This window comes from Cavia porcellus, unplaced genomic scaffold (assembly GCF_034190915.1).
Source record: "Cavia porcellus strain 051 isolate PalLab524CR breed Dunkin Hartley unplaced genomic scaffold, mCavPor4.1 scaffold_2, whole genome shotgun sequence".
Taxonomy (NCBI): domain Eukaryota; kingdom Metazoa; phylum Chordata; class Mammalia; order Rodentia; family Caviidae; genus Cavia; species Cavia porcellus.
Genome location: NW_026947485.1, coordinates 27,677,445 through 27,692,429, shown reverse-complemented (window position 1 = coordinate 27,692,429; position 14,985 = coordinate 27,677,445). Strand labels below are relative to the sequence as shown.

The following is a 14,985-nucleotide window of genomic DNA, read 5'->3' as shown; positions in this document are numbered from 1 at the left end:
TATGACAGATCATCACCGGGTCGGGAAGAGGTCACCAGAAACCCAAATTCTTTATGGCCCAGATAGGTGGATGGGGGAAGGCAATAAGGCTCGCTACAGAACAGGAAAACGTCGGGTATCTATCTTGCTGGAAAGGGAATCAAGGTTAGGTAAAAAGGTTAAACTCATACGCAAATCTCCCTGCATATAAACAAGTTACTTCAAACAAGTGTAAATTAGTGGGCCATCCTAGTTTTCTTTAGCTCTTTAGCGAAGAATAGAGGCGCCTAACCGTGATTAACAACCCTTGTTAGCTTGTTTTAGCACCACTCTTCTTGTTTGTAGAGGGCTGCTCTGGTTAACATATCAATTAAGTGAAATTCTTGCAATTCTTTACAGAGGAGAGCATTGCTCAACATATCAATTAGGTCACAACATATCAGGGAAAAAGGATAAAAAACATTTAGTAAGCCACGTTGCAGGTGTGCTATAATACACAAAATGATGAAGCTGCTTTCTTAGAGTACAACAAGCTAAAATTAAAATTTTTATCAAGTTGCACCTATATTACACTAGTTAGGTATTATGGGAGGCAAAAATGTTCCCAGTAAAATACTGAAGAAAACCGGAGGTAACAAAATCAGTCACTTGACAACCCCACATGATTCTCCATGATTATAGCTCAGTAATAAGGCCCTTCCTTAGCATGCATGAAGCCCTGGCTTCCATCCCAATGACCACAAAAAAAAAGTGTAGTTGGGAATGTCCTTGGGGGGGTACTGCCTTGTTAAATGAACTGGATCCTTTTGTCATAGACCGTATTGAACGGAGATTCCAAAGAACAAACTGGAAGATGCAACCCTTAAATATAGAAACTTAGAGCTTTAGTCGCATATTTTCCCGTGGGTTGCAGGAGTATAGAATTGCACTCTGACTAGACAGAGGTGTTCCCTTGGTCCCTGCCAAGCAGAAGTGGCCCATTCTTCAGTGGCCGAGTATTGTCAGCTATCGCCTTCAAGTCTCCTCAGAGGAAGCCTGTCCTATTCCTAAAGATATAAGGAAATGAAACTAGCAACCTACTAGATGTCCAGTAAGAGTTAGTGTTCTCTAAAAACAAAGAATGAATTTTAGGATAAACGGAGGTTAAGAGCAGAATATATTTATTGAGTGAAAGAAAGCAACTGTCCGAAAGAGAGAGAGGAGAGGGAGTTCCTTGTCTTTTGTAGGAATTTTTATAGAGCAAAACCACAGGTGAAGTAGGTCCAAGGTGGGGAAAAATGGGGCCGCATAAGGCAGGAGGGCATGAATTGGGACACAACTATGGTCAACCAGTAAGATGAGGAGTGTAATTGTTTAGATAAATTGATTAAATCTGGAACAAATGAGGAAGCTAGACACTTAGCAAGCAAATATGAGTACAAAACAGGGCCTTTTCCTGCAGGGGCTTGGGTTAGTGGCTCCTGGCTTCCTGAAGGTGATTGATACCTGTTTAGAATATCAATCCCTGATATTTATCCTTAGGGTGTGATTGCATTTGTTTTGTCTTTTGTCTTGAGATCTGGCCCACAGTTGGACATGTCTTGTCTCCCCTGACAGTTGCAAGGTATCTAGCCTTCAGCACTGGCTCCTTCAAGGGCCTGTCTGTCTGACTGCCTATAATATTTCTAATTAACTCAGCTGCCTATAACATTAACTGCTGATTGTTAGGGCTAATGAACCTGGCCTTATTTTGTGATAGAGACATAACACCTACACTTAAATCATGCTTATCAGAAACCAAGGTTGAAAAATCTTAGAAGAGACTTCCAGGTTAAAGTAGATTAAATTCATGCATCTAATTCACTTATTTTTTAAAGGACACACAATAAAAGTACAATGAAGTTAATTGGTAACTTTTTAATAAACCAAATAGTATCATGGTGGAGTCAGATGTGTACTAACATCAAGGGAAGTTTTAGAAAGAAGACAGCTGAAAAATTCTAACTGGCTGAACACACTGAAACCCTAAAATGGCAGTGAGGGAAAAAGCCTGATTACACAACCGAGTCCTTCAAAAGCTCAATTCAGTGCCAGCCAGGAACGTTTGAGTCTGACAGGTGGGCATGATTGAGGTTGGAGATGGATGCACTATTGCTCTTGGCAATTGGGTGAAATTGCCACTCCATTCAAGATGCTGGGCAACTGCCCTTCCTGGCCCTGACAGAAGTCCAGAGGGTTATATTCTGAAAAAAGAAAAAACAGGATTTCTGACATGAAGAATACCAGGCACAGCTGAGAACAGGGTACTGTTCTGAAAGTGAGAAAGAAGTGATCATGCCAGTCAGAAATTTTAACTGCATATTAAACAGACCCACAAAGTATTTCACTGGTGGGACGCAAGTGGCTATTTGCAGAGATGTGAATATAGATAGCTAAATTAGGTGGAAATATTATAGGCAGTCAGACAGGGCTGGGCCCTCCAGTGGTCAATGTAGAAGACAGCTGTGGTTGGAGGCACATTCACTGAAGGCTGGAATTCAAGAAAAAAACACAACTATTCCTATGTTTCCCCTAGCGATGAACAGCAGTAATTGATATTCTAAGTAAGCATCCATCATTTTAGGATAGGGGACCTAGCCTCCTTAACCCACCCCTTCCAGGAAAAACCTTGTCCTTTGCAGATGCGCTTTATATGCAACTTGCTTCACCATTTGATCTCCATGTAATCAATATTACCTAAGCAACTACATTTGTTTGTTTGTTTTTTTATTGGTACTGGAGATTGAACTCATGACCGCCTGTTTGCAAGGCAGGTGCTTATGCCGCTGAGCTAAATCCCCAGCCCATAAGCAACTATATTTGTGATCTTACTGGTTCACCATAGTCTTGTCCCAGCTCATGCCCACCTTGCAATTTCCCAATGGATCAATATGACCTAAGCCACTATACTTATAATCTCATTGATTATAAGTCTGTCCCACCTTAAACCCACCTCACCTCTTGACTTTACTCAATACAACACCCTTGAGAAGCAGGGTTGGTGAGCAGCTCACTTTTCAGGCCCCCTTCTGTCCCACTTAGACTGAAGTTTGCTTTCTCTCAATAAATTTTCCCTACTTTTAACCACTGTTGTTCCTAGAATTGATTCCCCAGTTTCAGAGAACATGAATTTGCATTTTGGACGTCTAGCAGGTTGGGAGTTATATTTCCACTATATCATGAGCAGTATTAAGGGAACTTCCAGGGGACAGTAAGGCACCCAAAAACTAGCAAAGGGAGAAGCCTTAACTACTCTTCACCCCTTAGGAAAAGCTTACAGAGTCCTAACCCCACCAGCATTACTCTATCCAACCTGAAGAGAGGAACTCAGGAGGCCTACAAGATGCAGGTCTTAGAGGTCAATGAGGGAAGACAAAGAAGGGGAAGAAATGGACATAGGTGGGAAAAAGAATAACCAGCTATGTGATCCATACTTATTGGGACACAATTATAATGTAAGCATATTAATATAATAGCAATCTTATAAGCATTTCATGATCAATTAGAGGTCACTGATCAAGTTTCTATTCTGCTGCTTCTGCTGAATTCAATTGAGGTTGACAGTGTCTAAAGTCCAGCTGCGTATCTGTGATAAGCACTGAATCAGAGTAGTTGTCTGTACCTTAAGGCACCCCATGTTAGTCAAGGACACTCTATAAAGGCTCTCTCCCTGAAATGTTTCTATAGTATGGTAATGCCTTTAACTGTTCTCACTCTGTTAGGGCCCCCTCCCCTAGATCCCAGAGTGTTTCTGTATTATGATAAACAATTCCTTTATTTCAACAGATCTGTTCAAGACTAGCCTGCTTGTCAATATATGACTCAATTCATGTAACCAATTATGTAATGTTTGGTCATTTGCTTTGTACCTCTCACTTCTAAATTCTATATAAACTAAGCTCTCTGTAAATTCAGCTCTGTAGCCTTTGTAGAATTATCTTGCAATAGTCCACCAGCATAAAGATTAAAAGCTGCCTTCTTACCTCCTTGGGTAAAAAGTCTTCCTTTTGGTTTAGCTTGCCTTGGAAATTTTTCCCAACATACTGACTTCTGAGAACAAGAACTGCAGCCTCCTTAACCACTCTGTTACTAGAAAACTAACAGATCTTTACTCTGTTGGAAATAGCACTCCCAGCTGAGGTTAAGAGTTTTTTGCACCATGTACTTTGACATTTTTGTTTTCTTTATTTTTCCTTTTTCTGTTAGGTTTTTTGGCACAGTTCAAAGACAGAAATAAGAAAAGCCTTTATTGCCAGCATGGGAGGGCTGCTGGAGGCTGCAAGGACCCTCAAATAGGGGAAGCTGGGAATGGCTTTTATGAAGTTGGGTTGGGAGTGGACACTGGCTCATGGTGTCTAGAGACCATTGGAGGATCTGTGGCACATGAGTGAAAGAGCAGAAAGTTTATTTTGGGCTCAGAAAAAGAATATGGAAGTTAGAGGGTCACACTGTCATTCTAGGGCCCAGCATCACATTGGGCAGGTGCCACTTAAGTCTGGCAGAGTCCCATTTGAGCAAAACTCATCATTTCCATCTTTTTGTGGTTATTGGGTGACAACTCTGTCAAACTGTTTCCTGCTAACAAAGGACATCATGATGGGGGCTGTTATAATCATCAGGATGGTGTGTTGGGCCCATGTAGAAGTTGGTGCCAGGGGCCTCAACCAGAACAAAGAGGGCTCTGATAATTAAAGGCCCATATTCTAGATTGAAGAAATCTCAAAAAAAAAAAAAGGTTAAAAAGGCAGGATGCTATTGATATAGAGGAATGAAACTCTCAGTCTACTAATGTCTGGTGTACAAGTTCGTGTTGTCTAAAATTGAACAGTGAATTTTAGGAACAAAGGAAGTTAAGAGCAAATACATTTATTAAGAGACAGAAAGCTGCTGTTTGGGAAAGAGAAGGGCTCCTGCGTGAGTTGCCAAATACTGTCTTTTCTAGGGACTTTTATAGAGTAAAACCACAAGTTGAAATGAGTGTAAGATGAGGAAAACATGGGAACTCGCAAGATGGACATAAGATGGAACAGAACTGTGGTCAACCAATTAGATTAATTGTTCAGGTAAAACTGACCAAATCAGGGACAAATGGGGAAGTCAGTCACATAGCAAGCAGGCATGCTTAAAGAGCAGTGACTCTTCCTAGAGGCATTGGGATGGTGTCTCCTGGCTGCCTCAAGGAGATCCATACCTATTTAGAATATCAATCCTGGATGCTTATACTTAGCATGTGGTTGCATTTGTTTTGTCTTTTGTCTTGAGATCTGGCCCACAGCAGGGGTGTCTGTCTCCTCCAAGGTCACAAGACATTTGGTTCTCTGTGCTGGCTCACTCAAGCATCTAGCCCTGTCTGACTGCCTATAATGTTTCTAATTTACTCTGCTGCCTATAACACTATGAGCAGAAGGCTGAAAAACACATTGTTAATAGCCCCAGTAGAGGGAGGATGTAAGGAATCCAGAATCCACATGGTAGCCAATGGGGAAACTAGGAGTCTATTATTATTGTCATTTTTTCCTATGTACTCTTTGATATGTTTTACCTTATCTGTGATGATTCCTGAATAGAGGATGAGGGCTACATTAGTGATGGGGATTTCTTGAGCGCTGATTAAACTCTTTTCCTGCCAATGGCAGCATGGGAATGAAGGATGCTGAATGTGTATTTTAAGTAGTAGAGATATTTATGATTTTGTCTTTGGCCAGTGTGAGAGCTTGTATAAGGACAAGTTCTCCCTTTTGTGAAGATGTCCCAGCAGACTTGCCTCTGTCACCTTAGAGTGAGGATTTAGGTTCTTTAGCTTTTCCAAGGAAACAACGAGGTAAAAAAGTGAGAGGGAAAAAGTCTTTGTCTTTTTAAACAGAGAAAATGGTTTTATTTATTCTTACAATATGTAATATGAAATAACATTGAACTAAAAAGAAACCAAAAAACATGCAATGAACTAGGCATTTATAAAAATAACTGGATAGGTTTTAATTTAATTTAATTATAATTTTCATGGCATACAAATGAAAATTATAATCACTGGAATAAACATATATAGTATAATATGCTCCTTACAAAGTTCAAGAACAACACTAAATACACACACACAAATACAAACACACACACTCAATTATAATGTTATTAATTTTTTTCATAGTTGGGAAATGAAGAAGTCTCTGGGTAAGACTTACTCCTGCAACAATTTTTATCCCAATCTCTATGGGGTTTTTTGGTTTTTTGAGTACTGGGGATCAAACTCATGACCTCACACTTGCCAGGAAGGTGTTTATGCTGCTGAGCTAAATCCCCATCTCTCATCTATGGTTCTTTTAATGGTGAGATCTTACTCTTTGTTGCTTTTCTTTCTTTCTTTTTTTTTTTTGTACTGAGGATCGAACTTATAACCTCACACTTACCAGGCAGGAGCTTGTGCCATTGAGCTAAACCCTTGGCTCTCATTAAGATTTTTTTCCAAATCCATTTTATTTCAAAGAGAAAAAAAAAACAAAATTTCAAAATATGTCAATCATGGGACAACAATGGTACATCCATTGTGCATTGTCATCCCTAAATCATTCACCCAGAGCACAAGACATCTGAATTCAACCGTCCAAACAATATCAGTGCAAATCTTTCTCTTCAAAGACCTCAGAGAAATCAGTAGTATAACTATCTTAACTATCTTTTTAATATACATATACACACACATATACATATGTTGTTTCTTTCAGCTTCTCACAGTAGTGAGACAATAAGATATTTACACATGTGTCTGATTTCATTTATAGCATAGTCTCAACTTGTGTTCATTTACCTACAAAAACCTCTACTTTATCCTTCTTTATAGCTGAATAGTACTTCATTGTATAAAAACACATCTTTTTAATCCAATCTTCAATCAATGGGCATTTAGGTGATTTTCAAGATCTGACTATTACAAATTTGTGCTGCTATAAACTTGGATGCATATATATAGAGCTATGGTATGTTTTAAATTCTTTTGGGAAGATACCCAGAAGGGGAATAGCTGGGTCAAATGGAAACCCTAGTCCTAGTTTTTTTAAAGAATCTCCACACTGATTTCCACAGTGGTTGTACCAGTAGATCCCACCAACAGTGGAGAAGAGTTCCTTTTTTTCCCACAGCCCCTCGAGCATTTGTTACTGGTTAATTTCTTGATACTAGCCATACTTTCTTGGGTGCCTGGAATCTCAGCGTTATTTTAATTTGCATCTCTCGAATTGACCAGTGATGCTGAACATCTTCACATGTTTACTTGCTGTCTGTATTTCTTCATCTGAGAAGTGTATACTCATCTCAGATGCCCATTTTTGGATTGGGCCTTTAACTCTGGGAGGACTGATTTTTCTGAGTTCTTTATATGTTCCTCATAGTAATACTTTGTCTGAGGAACACCTGGCAAACATTTTATCCCACGCTGTTGGTTGTCTCTTCACTCTGTTGGTGGTTTTTCTTGCTGTGTAAAAGCTTTTCATTAGGGTAAGACCCAGTTGTTGATTCTTTGTGATAGTTTCTGTGCAATCTGGGTTTTGTTTATAAAGTCTTTGCCTAAACCAGTGTCTTCAAGATTTTATCTACTCTATTTTCCAGCAGGTTTAATATTTCTGCCTTAATATTAAGATCTTTGATCCATTCTGAATTTAGTTTAGTGCACGGTGAAAGATATGGGTCCAACTTTAATCTTCAGCATGCACAGAGCCAGTTTTCCAGCACCATTTACTAAAGAAGCTATCTTTCTTCCATTTGTCAAAGATGAGGTGAATGAAGCTGTTTTTGCATCTTATAATCTATTTCATTGATCTTTGGGTTGGTTTTTTTTTTTTTTTTTGCTAGTACCACACTGTTTTTATCATAGTAGCTTTATAATATAATGTCAGGACAGAGATTGTGATGCAGCTTGTCTTGTCTTTTTGCCCAGGATTGCTTTTGCTATTCTAGGTCTCTTCTGGTTCCAGATAAATTGTAGCATTGTTTTCTTTAATTCTGTGAGATATATCTTTGGAATTTTGATCAGGATTGCACTGAATCTGTACAACAATTTTGGAAGTATGTCCATTTGCACTATATTGGTTCATTATGATTTTTAAATTTATTTTATTCAAACATAAAAAGAGTGAAAAAAGAAGATAATAAAATGACAAAAACATTTCAAAGCATGTCAATTGAGAGTAACAATGGTACATACACATACATTGCACATTGTCATCCCCAAATCACTCACCCAGAGCACAAGATATCTGCTTTCAGTTGTCTGAACAATACCAATACAAATCTTTTTCTTTAGCGAACTCACAGAAATTAGTGGTATAACTATCTTAACTATTTTTATATACACATACATACACATATACATATGGGGTTTTTTTCAGCTTGTCACATTCATTATGATCTTATGGTTGGTTGGTTGTTCTCAAGGGTACAGGAATCCCCAGGGACCTGGATTGAGACTTTCCTCTGCAGAAAATGTATTTTCTTCTATCAGATATTGGCATACACTGCTCAGTCACAACTATTTTGTTAATTTTTCAGATACAGTTATTCAGACTCTGTAAGTAGAATAAAACTAAACTCTAAGTGTGCATGAGGATAGACCATAGTTATGAATTCTCAGGGAATACTTTTTCTTCCTATGTAGTACTAAGGCCAAGACAGACAAGACTAACTTAGCTCTTTGCCAGTGGACAAACTGTATTTTACCTTTTAGATTCAAGAACATTATTCAGGGGTTTCTGGCAATATCCTCTACCACTACTGCCCCTGTCACCCTAGTTGGCATGAATTTTATTTCCATTTTGCTGAGCAGCTATTAACCCTAAGGTTCTTTCACTTCTGTAAATGTCCTTAAGACAGCTATGGAGTCACCTTATACTTATCTTAGTTTTTAGTTTTTATCCTTACATTACTCACTGCCTCCTACCACATGTCTGTTGCTTTCTTGTGGCCTTGGTTACATGTTTTGATGGGATGAAGGAGAATTGTACTAGATATTTTTCATCAGGGTTTTTTAAAAAAATATCATCCATCATATCACTGGAAAAAGAAATGGGGGGAAAAAACTATTTCCTTTATAGAAGTTTACCTCTTATTAGGCACTACCCAGCCTAAAGAATAAAATGCAGCGGGAAAGCAGACACATCAGATATGAATAGGAAACAAAGCAATTGCTATGGTGGACACATTGTGTCAACTTGAGAAGTTTAAAAGTTTAACTAAGGAACTCAGCAGGGAAAGTTTCTCACTTTGTAAATATCCACAACCTGTGCAAAAGGAGGGCACAGGGGTGGTGGGATTGCTAAATTCTACCCGGAAGGTTGGGGGTGAGGGGAATGGAGAGGTGGCCTGTATACAATATAAGGGAGGAGAAGACGCTGGTTCTCCCCTTTTGTTCTGGCTGCTGCCTTGAAGTGTTGCCCCAGTGCTATGCACCCTGCCTTGCAGCCAGCTGATTATGACTGAAACCTCCCAAAACTGTAAGTTAAATAAATCCTTAATTTTGGGTGTGGGTATTTTGGCCCAGCAATGAGAAAAAAGTAACAAACACAGCAATTTACAGAATGTTACTATTCACCTCAACTGATTCTCTCAAAAATCTTGAGTGAACGGTACACTATGAATCTCTATAGAACTTAAAATAGGTATTAAAAGATATAATAGAATTTATTGTATCTGCTTTACTTTATGTTAAGTGCTTAGTGTTTGCTTTTATTCTCTTTCTCCTTATCCATCAATTACTTTTATTAATGAGGCTTTTCATTCACCATTTCCTCAATTATAAAAGTACCAAGAGCTTTCTGTTTTCTATTCTCTTACCAATGGTAAGAAATTTGTATTTACTTTTTAAGCCAAATTTGTGATTTTAATGATGAGCAACAACTTTATAGTCCTAGGACTCACTAATTGTGCAATTAAGGATGATGCATATAAAGAGCAGATGACAGACTTCAGGAGACATTAATCGTCAGTATTTCATACATTTTTTTCAATGTGTGTACACAGAAGTATGAAATCTTTTGATGACAATAAAGTTACAATCACCTCAATGGTAACAAATTTAAATGATGCCAATCCATTTTCTTGGCCAATTGATTTAGTATATCTACATGATCTACAATATCAGGATCTTGAAATTTTGTCATTAGTCAACATCTTTATGAACAAATAGCAACTTTTGAAAGCTAAATTTGATAGAACAATTACCTATAAATGACTGCATTTTCCTTGGAGGAGTATGGATGGCAGTATTAGAACTTGGCTTTTTCAGGACACGCTTAATTTTCAAGGTTTTTCTAAGCCTTTAAAAAACTTGCCATATAATCTGATTTAAAGAGTACACCTAAATACTACCAGTCCCCTTCAAAAGCCACAAAAATTCTTGTGTGAATGTTGTGTAACTTTTTCTCTTGATTTTATAGGTAGACCGATACTAGAGTGACACTAAAGAAAGGCAAATTGAAGTCAGACACAGAAGACAATTAAAATACAGCCAGACTTCCCTATCTCTGGACTCTTCATCCATGGATTCAACCAACTACCCATTGGATACTATGCATTCAGGCCTACAATGGTTGCAGTTACATGAAACATGTTCAGACTTTTTTCAGTATTCACCAAGCAATACAACTATTTACAAAGTGTTTACATTGTATTAGATATTAAGTAACCTAGAGATTAATTGTGTGCTTATATGCAACTACGAAGACACTTTATATGAAAGACTTGATCATCCAGAGATTTCAGTATGGGGGATGGAGGAGACGTTCTGGAGCCAATCCCCTCTGGATAACCAGAACAACTGTACTCACTCAATAGGGCCATGGGGAGGTCTGGAGAAGAAACCTTTGTAAGTGATCTAGGGCAAATTAGGTCAACCTCCTGAAATCTATTGCTTAAATTCCAGAGCGGGAAAAAGGATGATAAAACATGAGCTCACCAGGCAGAAGCCTAATTCATTCTAGATACTTGAAAACGTTCCTGGCATACAGTATGATTCAGTACACTCTAGACTGAACGACCACAGCAGGGTCAGGCAGAATGTTAGAGGAGAAAGGAAGAAAAGTCGGAAACTGGAGGCTGAATTTGAGGGGCAAATGTATCAAGAAGAAAATTCCTTGATGGAATTGAGCATGTAATGGAGGAGAGCTAATTTTGAAGTATAACCGGTAGCTGCAGTAATAAAAACTGCATTTCTAATATGACCAAAAGGTGAAAATCTTCTACATTTCCAAGAATTATCTAATCATCTAAAACCACCATTTCTTCCTAAATGCTTGCCTGCACACCCTCCTGTTCTTTTTACCCTCAAAGCAAGCTACAAGGTGGGAAAAGGACCCTAGAAGAGAGAGGAGAGGGGCCAGAGTGACAATCCTGTTTCTGCATTAACTGCAGTACTTTTCCCGGGTTGGGGACGTTCAGCAAGGTGCGAGCTGGAAGCACCTGACTTGAAGAAACGGTGAAAAACCAAACACGATTAAGGTTATGAGCTCGGGCCTAATCCTACGAATAGGTGGATTCAAGCTCTCCCATAGGCGCAGCTGACGCCAGTGGAGGAAGGGCGACAGAGGCAGGGTAAACGTCGCCAGCTAAGAGCATGTAGCCAGGAGACCTTTAGGTAAGTCAAAGGCAGGGCGACTCCCTTTGGCGAGGATCGTATGATATCCTCAAAGCTCATTACAACACTGGACCCAACGCAGCTTTTGTAGCTGCAAGACGACTTTCTTTTCTCAGAAGTCTCCGCCCCACCTCCGCTCCCACACACGCAGGCGCACAGAAGCCGACAGGTGACGTCATCCCTACCGCCTCATTCCCCGCTACAACCCTGATGTCGTAAATCCGAGGCCTGCCGTAAGGGCCGGGCAAGAGAGGCCTTGGGAGAAAGGGCACGAGAGCGGTACAACCTACCGTGCTAGCTAGCATGCGCGCGCAGCTCTCTAGCGCGGACTTTGGATGCCAGAGCCAATGAGCCGCGGAAACGTCATCACGTAGTAGCTGGATTTTTCTGTACGTCGGGCCGCGGAAGGACAGAGCTAGTGTGGTTGCACCAACACCGGTACTTAGTCGCGGATCCGTGTGTCCTTGGGCTAGAGAGCGGGACGTCTGGCTTCTAAACTGGAACCTTCCTCGTGGTAACTAGGAAAGAGCGGTGACCACTCCGTGCGTAAGCCGCAGCAGGTGGGAGGCAGAGCCATGAGAGGCGCCCCCCTGTGTGGAGGCGCGCGAGCTGTGAGAGGCCAGAGCTCGGGATCTTCGAGTGAAATCTACCCGGGCGGGTAGGGCCCGGAGCAGAAGCCGGTTACCGGTAGCCGGTTACCGGCCACTAGAACCTGGTGGTTTAGGGCTTTGGGTGGAACAAAGCCCTAACTAGAACAAGATGTGGACCTGGTCAAGGACTGTAGGCAGCTTGATTGCTGGGACACGGCTTCTCCCGTGCTGAGGCGGTTCACAGCCTCCGTTCTAGCGCAAAAGCTTTATAAGGGGTCATTTTTTGTTTTCTGTCTGTATCTTTGTTCGGTTTTTTGAGCGGGGTCTCGCTATACAGTTAAAGCTGACCTTGAGCACGCTTTGTAGCCCACTGGTCTCGAATTTGGAGCCATCTGCCTGCCTCAGCCTACTGAGTACTGGATTATAGGCGTTCGCCACCACTCCCGGCTTATCTATCTTTCTCTTGTGAACCGCTCAAGCATCCTGGAAGGGTGGGGCTCCTTAGTCTCCTTGAAACTGACTTGGATGGTGACCTCGTGGTCACACATGATCAGAGAGATGGAAAATGTAATAGTCCGGTCCAACTCCACCTCACAGTGATAGCATAGCGAGTTACAGTGACTTATACTGCACTTCTGAGTGAAGGAGGCTCAAAGAAATAAGATCTTCCAAAAAAAAGATTTTATCTTCTCAGACGTAGCTTTAGATTATAGCACAGTTAAGTAATTAGAACGTCTTAAAAGTTGGAATCTTGGTGGTTTTAGTTTAATGTAATTGAAACTCCGTTTCATGTCACTCTTTTGACCTTGACCTCATCGTTGGAAACAGGTTTGAGCTGGGTATCCATTTAGTTTACATAGGCTTTTAACTTTGTGCCACGTACACAGATAACGTTTAAAGGAGGTTCTCCAAAGTAGTATTTTTTATATTGAGCAGTTTTCTAAGTCTTTTAAGCAAAACAGGATTCATCTATCCTGGTACTTAACTTCATAGATATGCAGTTAAGTGATTGGAGTGATCTTTGGTTTCAGTTGTTATTTGTTACTTGAGGAAAAAACTTACTGATGGGTCTTTTTTTTTTAGGTTTAAAAATGGGTGATGTTGAGAAAGGCAAGAAGATTTTTGTACAGAAGTGTGCCCAGTGCCACACTGTTGAGAAGGGAGGCAAGCACAAGACCGGACCAAATCTCCATGGTCTGTTTGGGAGGAAGACAGGTCAGGCTCCTGGATTCTCCTACACAGATGCCAACAAGAACAAAGGTAAGAGGGCTATTGTTAAATAAGTTAGCACAAATTGCATGAGTGTAATGTACGGTAGACCGTAACAGGAGTGTAAATGGCTTAAGCGGTACATTTCTTTTTTGTTTAGGCATCACCTGGGGAGAGGATACATTGATGGAGTATTTGGAGAATCCCAAGAAATACATCCCTGGAACAAAAATGATCTTCGCTGGCATCAAGAAGAAGGGAGAAAGGGCAGACCTAATAGCTTACCTCAAAAAGGCAACTAATGAGTAATAGTCACTGCCTTATTTATTACAGAACAGAAATGTCTCATGGCTTTTGTATGTGTACCATAATTTAATAGATCTCATACACCAGAATTCAGATCATGAGTGGCTGGCAGAATATTTTTGTTGAACAGTCCTGATTTAAGTAAAATTGGCTTGTACGTAAATGGATATTTTTTTCAAGTTTTGATAGTAATTCCGGTTCAGTAAATACTATCACTGTTTTTCCTTTCTAAATACATGGTTGGGTTTGATTGTAACATTTGACTTTTCACAAAGATTGAGAATGTCATCTCAAAACCTATTGAAAGTTGGTTTTATATTTAGATTTATTTAACTTGTTAAATACTGGGGATATCCTTTATTCTCAGAACCAAGCAAGACTCCCCTGTTTAAATTTGTGTTTATTAACCCGTTAAAGGAATGGTTGAAGACAAGAAGCAATGTCTATATTTTTGGTCATGACTATGCCAATTTAATTAGAATTCCCTGTATCTAAAAAGTGTTGCCTTTTATTTACTGAAAGGCCTTTTAGTGTGGTGTATGTATAAAACCAAATAAAGAATATTTAACATTACTCACATTTTATAGTTGATCTATAAGTTAGGTCCTTTTAAAAGTTAGCATGATATAATAGCAAGTTAGACTTTTGAATTCTTTGGATCAGACCGAGTTATTATTCAGATGGTATTTAAACAGCTATTTAAAAACACAAGACTGAAACTACTGTTGTATGTGTGATTGTAGTGGTGCTTCCTGCCAGCTTATTGGAAGAGTTAAAGTGGGAAAAGTACAAAATGAGCACAAATTTGTGTGTGACCATAATACTTAATTAAAAACAAAGTCAAATCGATTTTTTTCAAGTTGTTCGTGATTTAATGGTAAAACTAATGATTAAAAAGGATAAAAGCCCCAGTTTTTTTCATCAGAACATAAACAACATTTATGCCAAAATTGAATGGAGAAATGCTAGTAACATCTTTGCAATGTGTAACAGTGAATAATTGCATACAAAATTGTTCTGTACACGGTCTGCTATACACAAGAGTAATCCTTGGAAATTTTTGTGGAAATGATGAGGAAAATAATCATTCTGAGAGAGATAAAGGCATATATTGGGACTGTGAGGAAGCTGCTTATTAAAGAGGCTAAATCATGGTTATTAAAGAGGTTAAATAGGCCTCTCTAAGATCTGATTTTTTAACACAAGTCTTCATTCATGGAAGAAAGCAAGAAAGACAGTCTGGAAACAAGCAATTTTGGAAACTTC

At 39.5% G+C, this 14,985-nt stretch overlaps 1 protein-coding gene across 3 annotated transcripts; it reads left to right on the top strand.

Moving 5' to 3' along the window:
* The first annotated feature begins 11,967 nt into the window (after window positions 1-11,967).
* LOC100731649 (cytochrome c, somatic) lies at window positions 11,968-14,568 on the top strand. Of its 3 annotated transcripts, none has more exons than XM_013150461.3 (3): window positions 11,968-12,128; window positions 13,288-13,464; window positions 13,574-14,568. In XM_013150461.3, exons 2-3 carry the CDS (start codon window positions 13,296-13,298, stop codon window positions 13,720-13,722), a joined length of 318 nt encoding a protein of 105 aa, XP_013005915.1. In that variant the 5' UTR covers window positions 11,968-12,128; window positions 13,288-13,295; the 3' UTR covers window positions 13,723-14,568. The 3 variants fall into 3 exon arrangements, with proteins under 3 accessions (XP_013005915.1, XP_063095674.1, XP_063095669.1); XM_063239604.1 differs by having other exon boundaries at window positions 11,975-12,156; XM_063239599.1 differs by having other exon boundaries at window positions 11,983-12,174.
* Window positions 14,569-14,985: the final 417 nt, after the last annotated feature.

Bases quoted from the DNA above. Each gene is read 5' to 3' on its own strand.
- LOC100731649 (XM_013150461.3), top strand. From the start codon at position 13,296: ATGGGTGATGTTGAGAAAGGCAAGAAGATTTTTGTACAGAAGTGTGCC. The intron at 13,465-13,573 runs GTAAGAGGGCTA...TTTTTTGTTTAG, and splicing joins AGATGCCAACAAGAACAAAG to GCATCACCTGGGGAGAGGAT.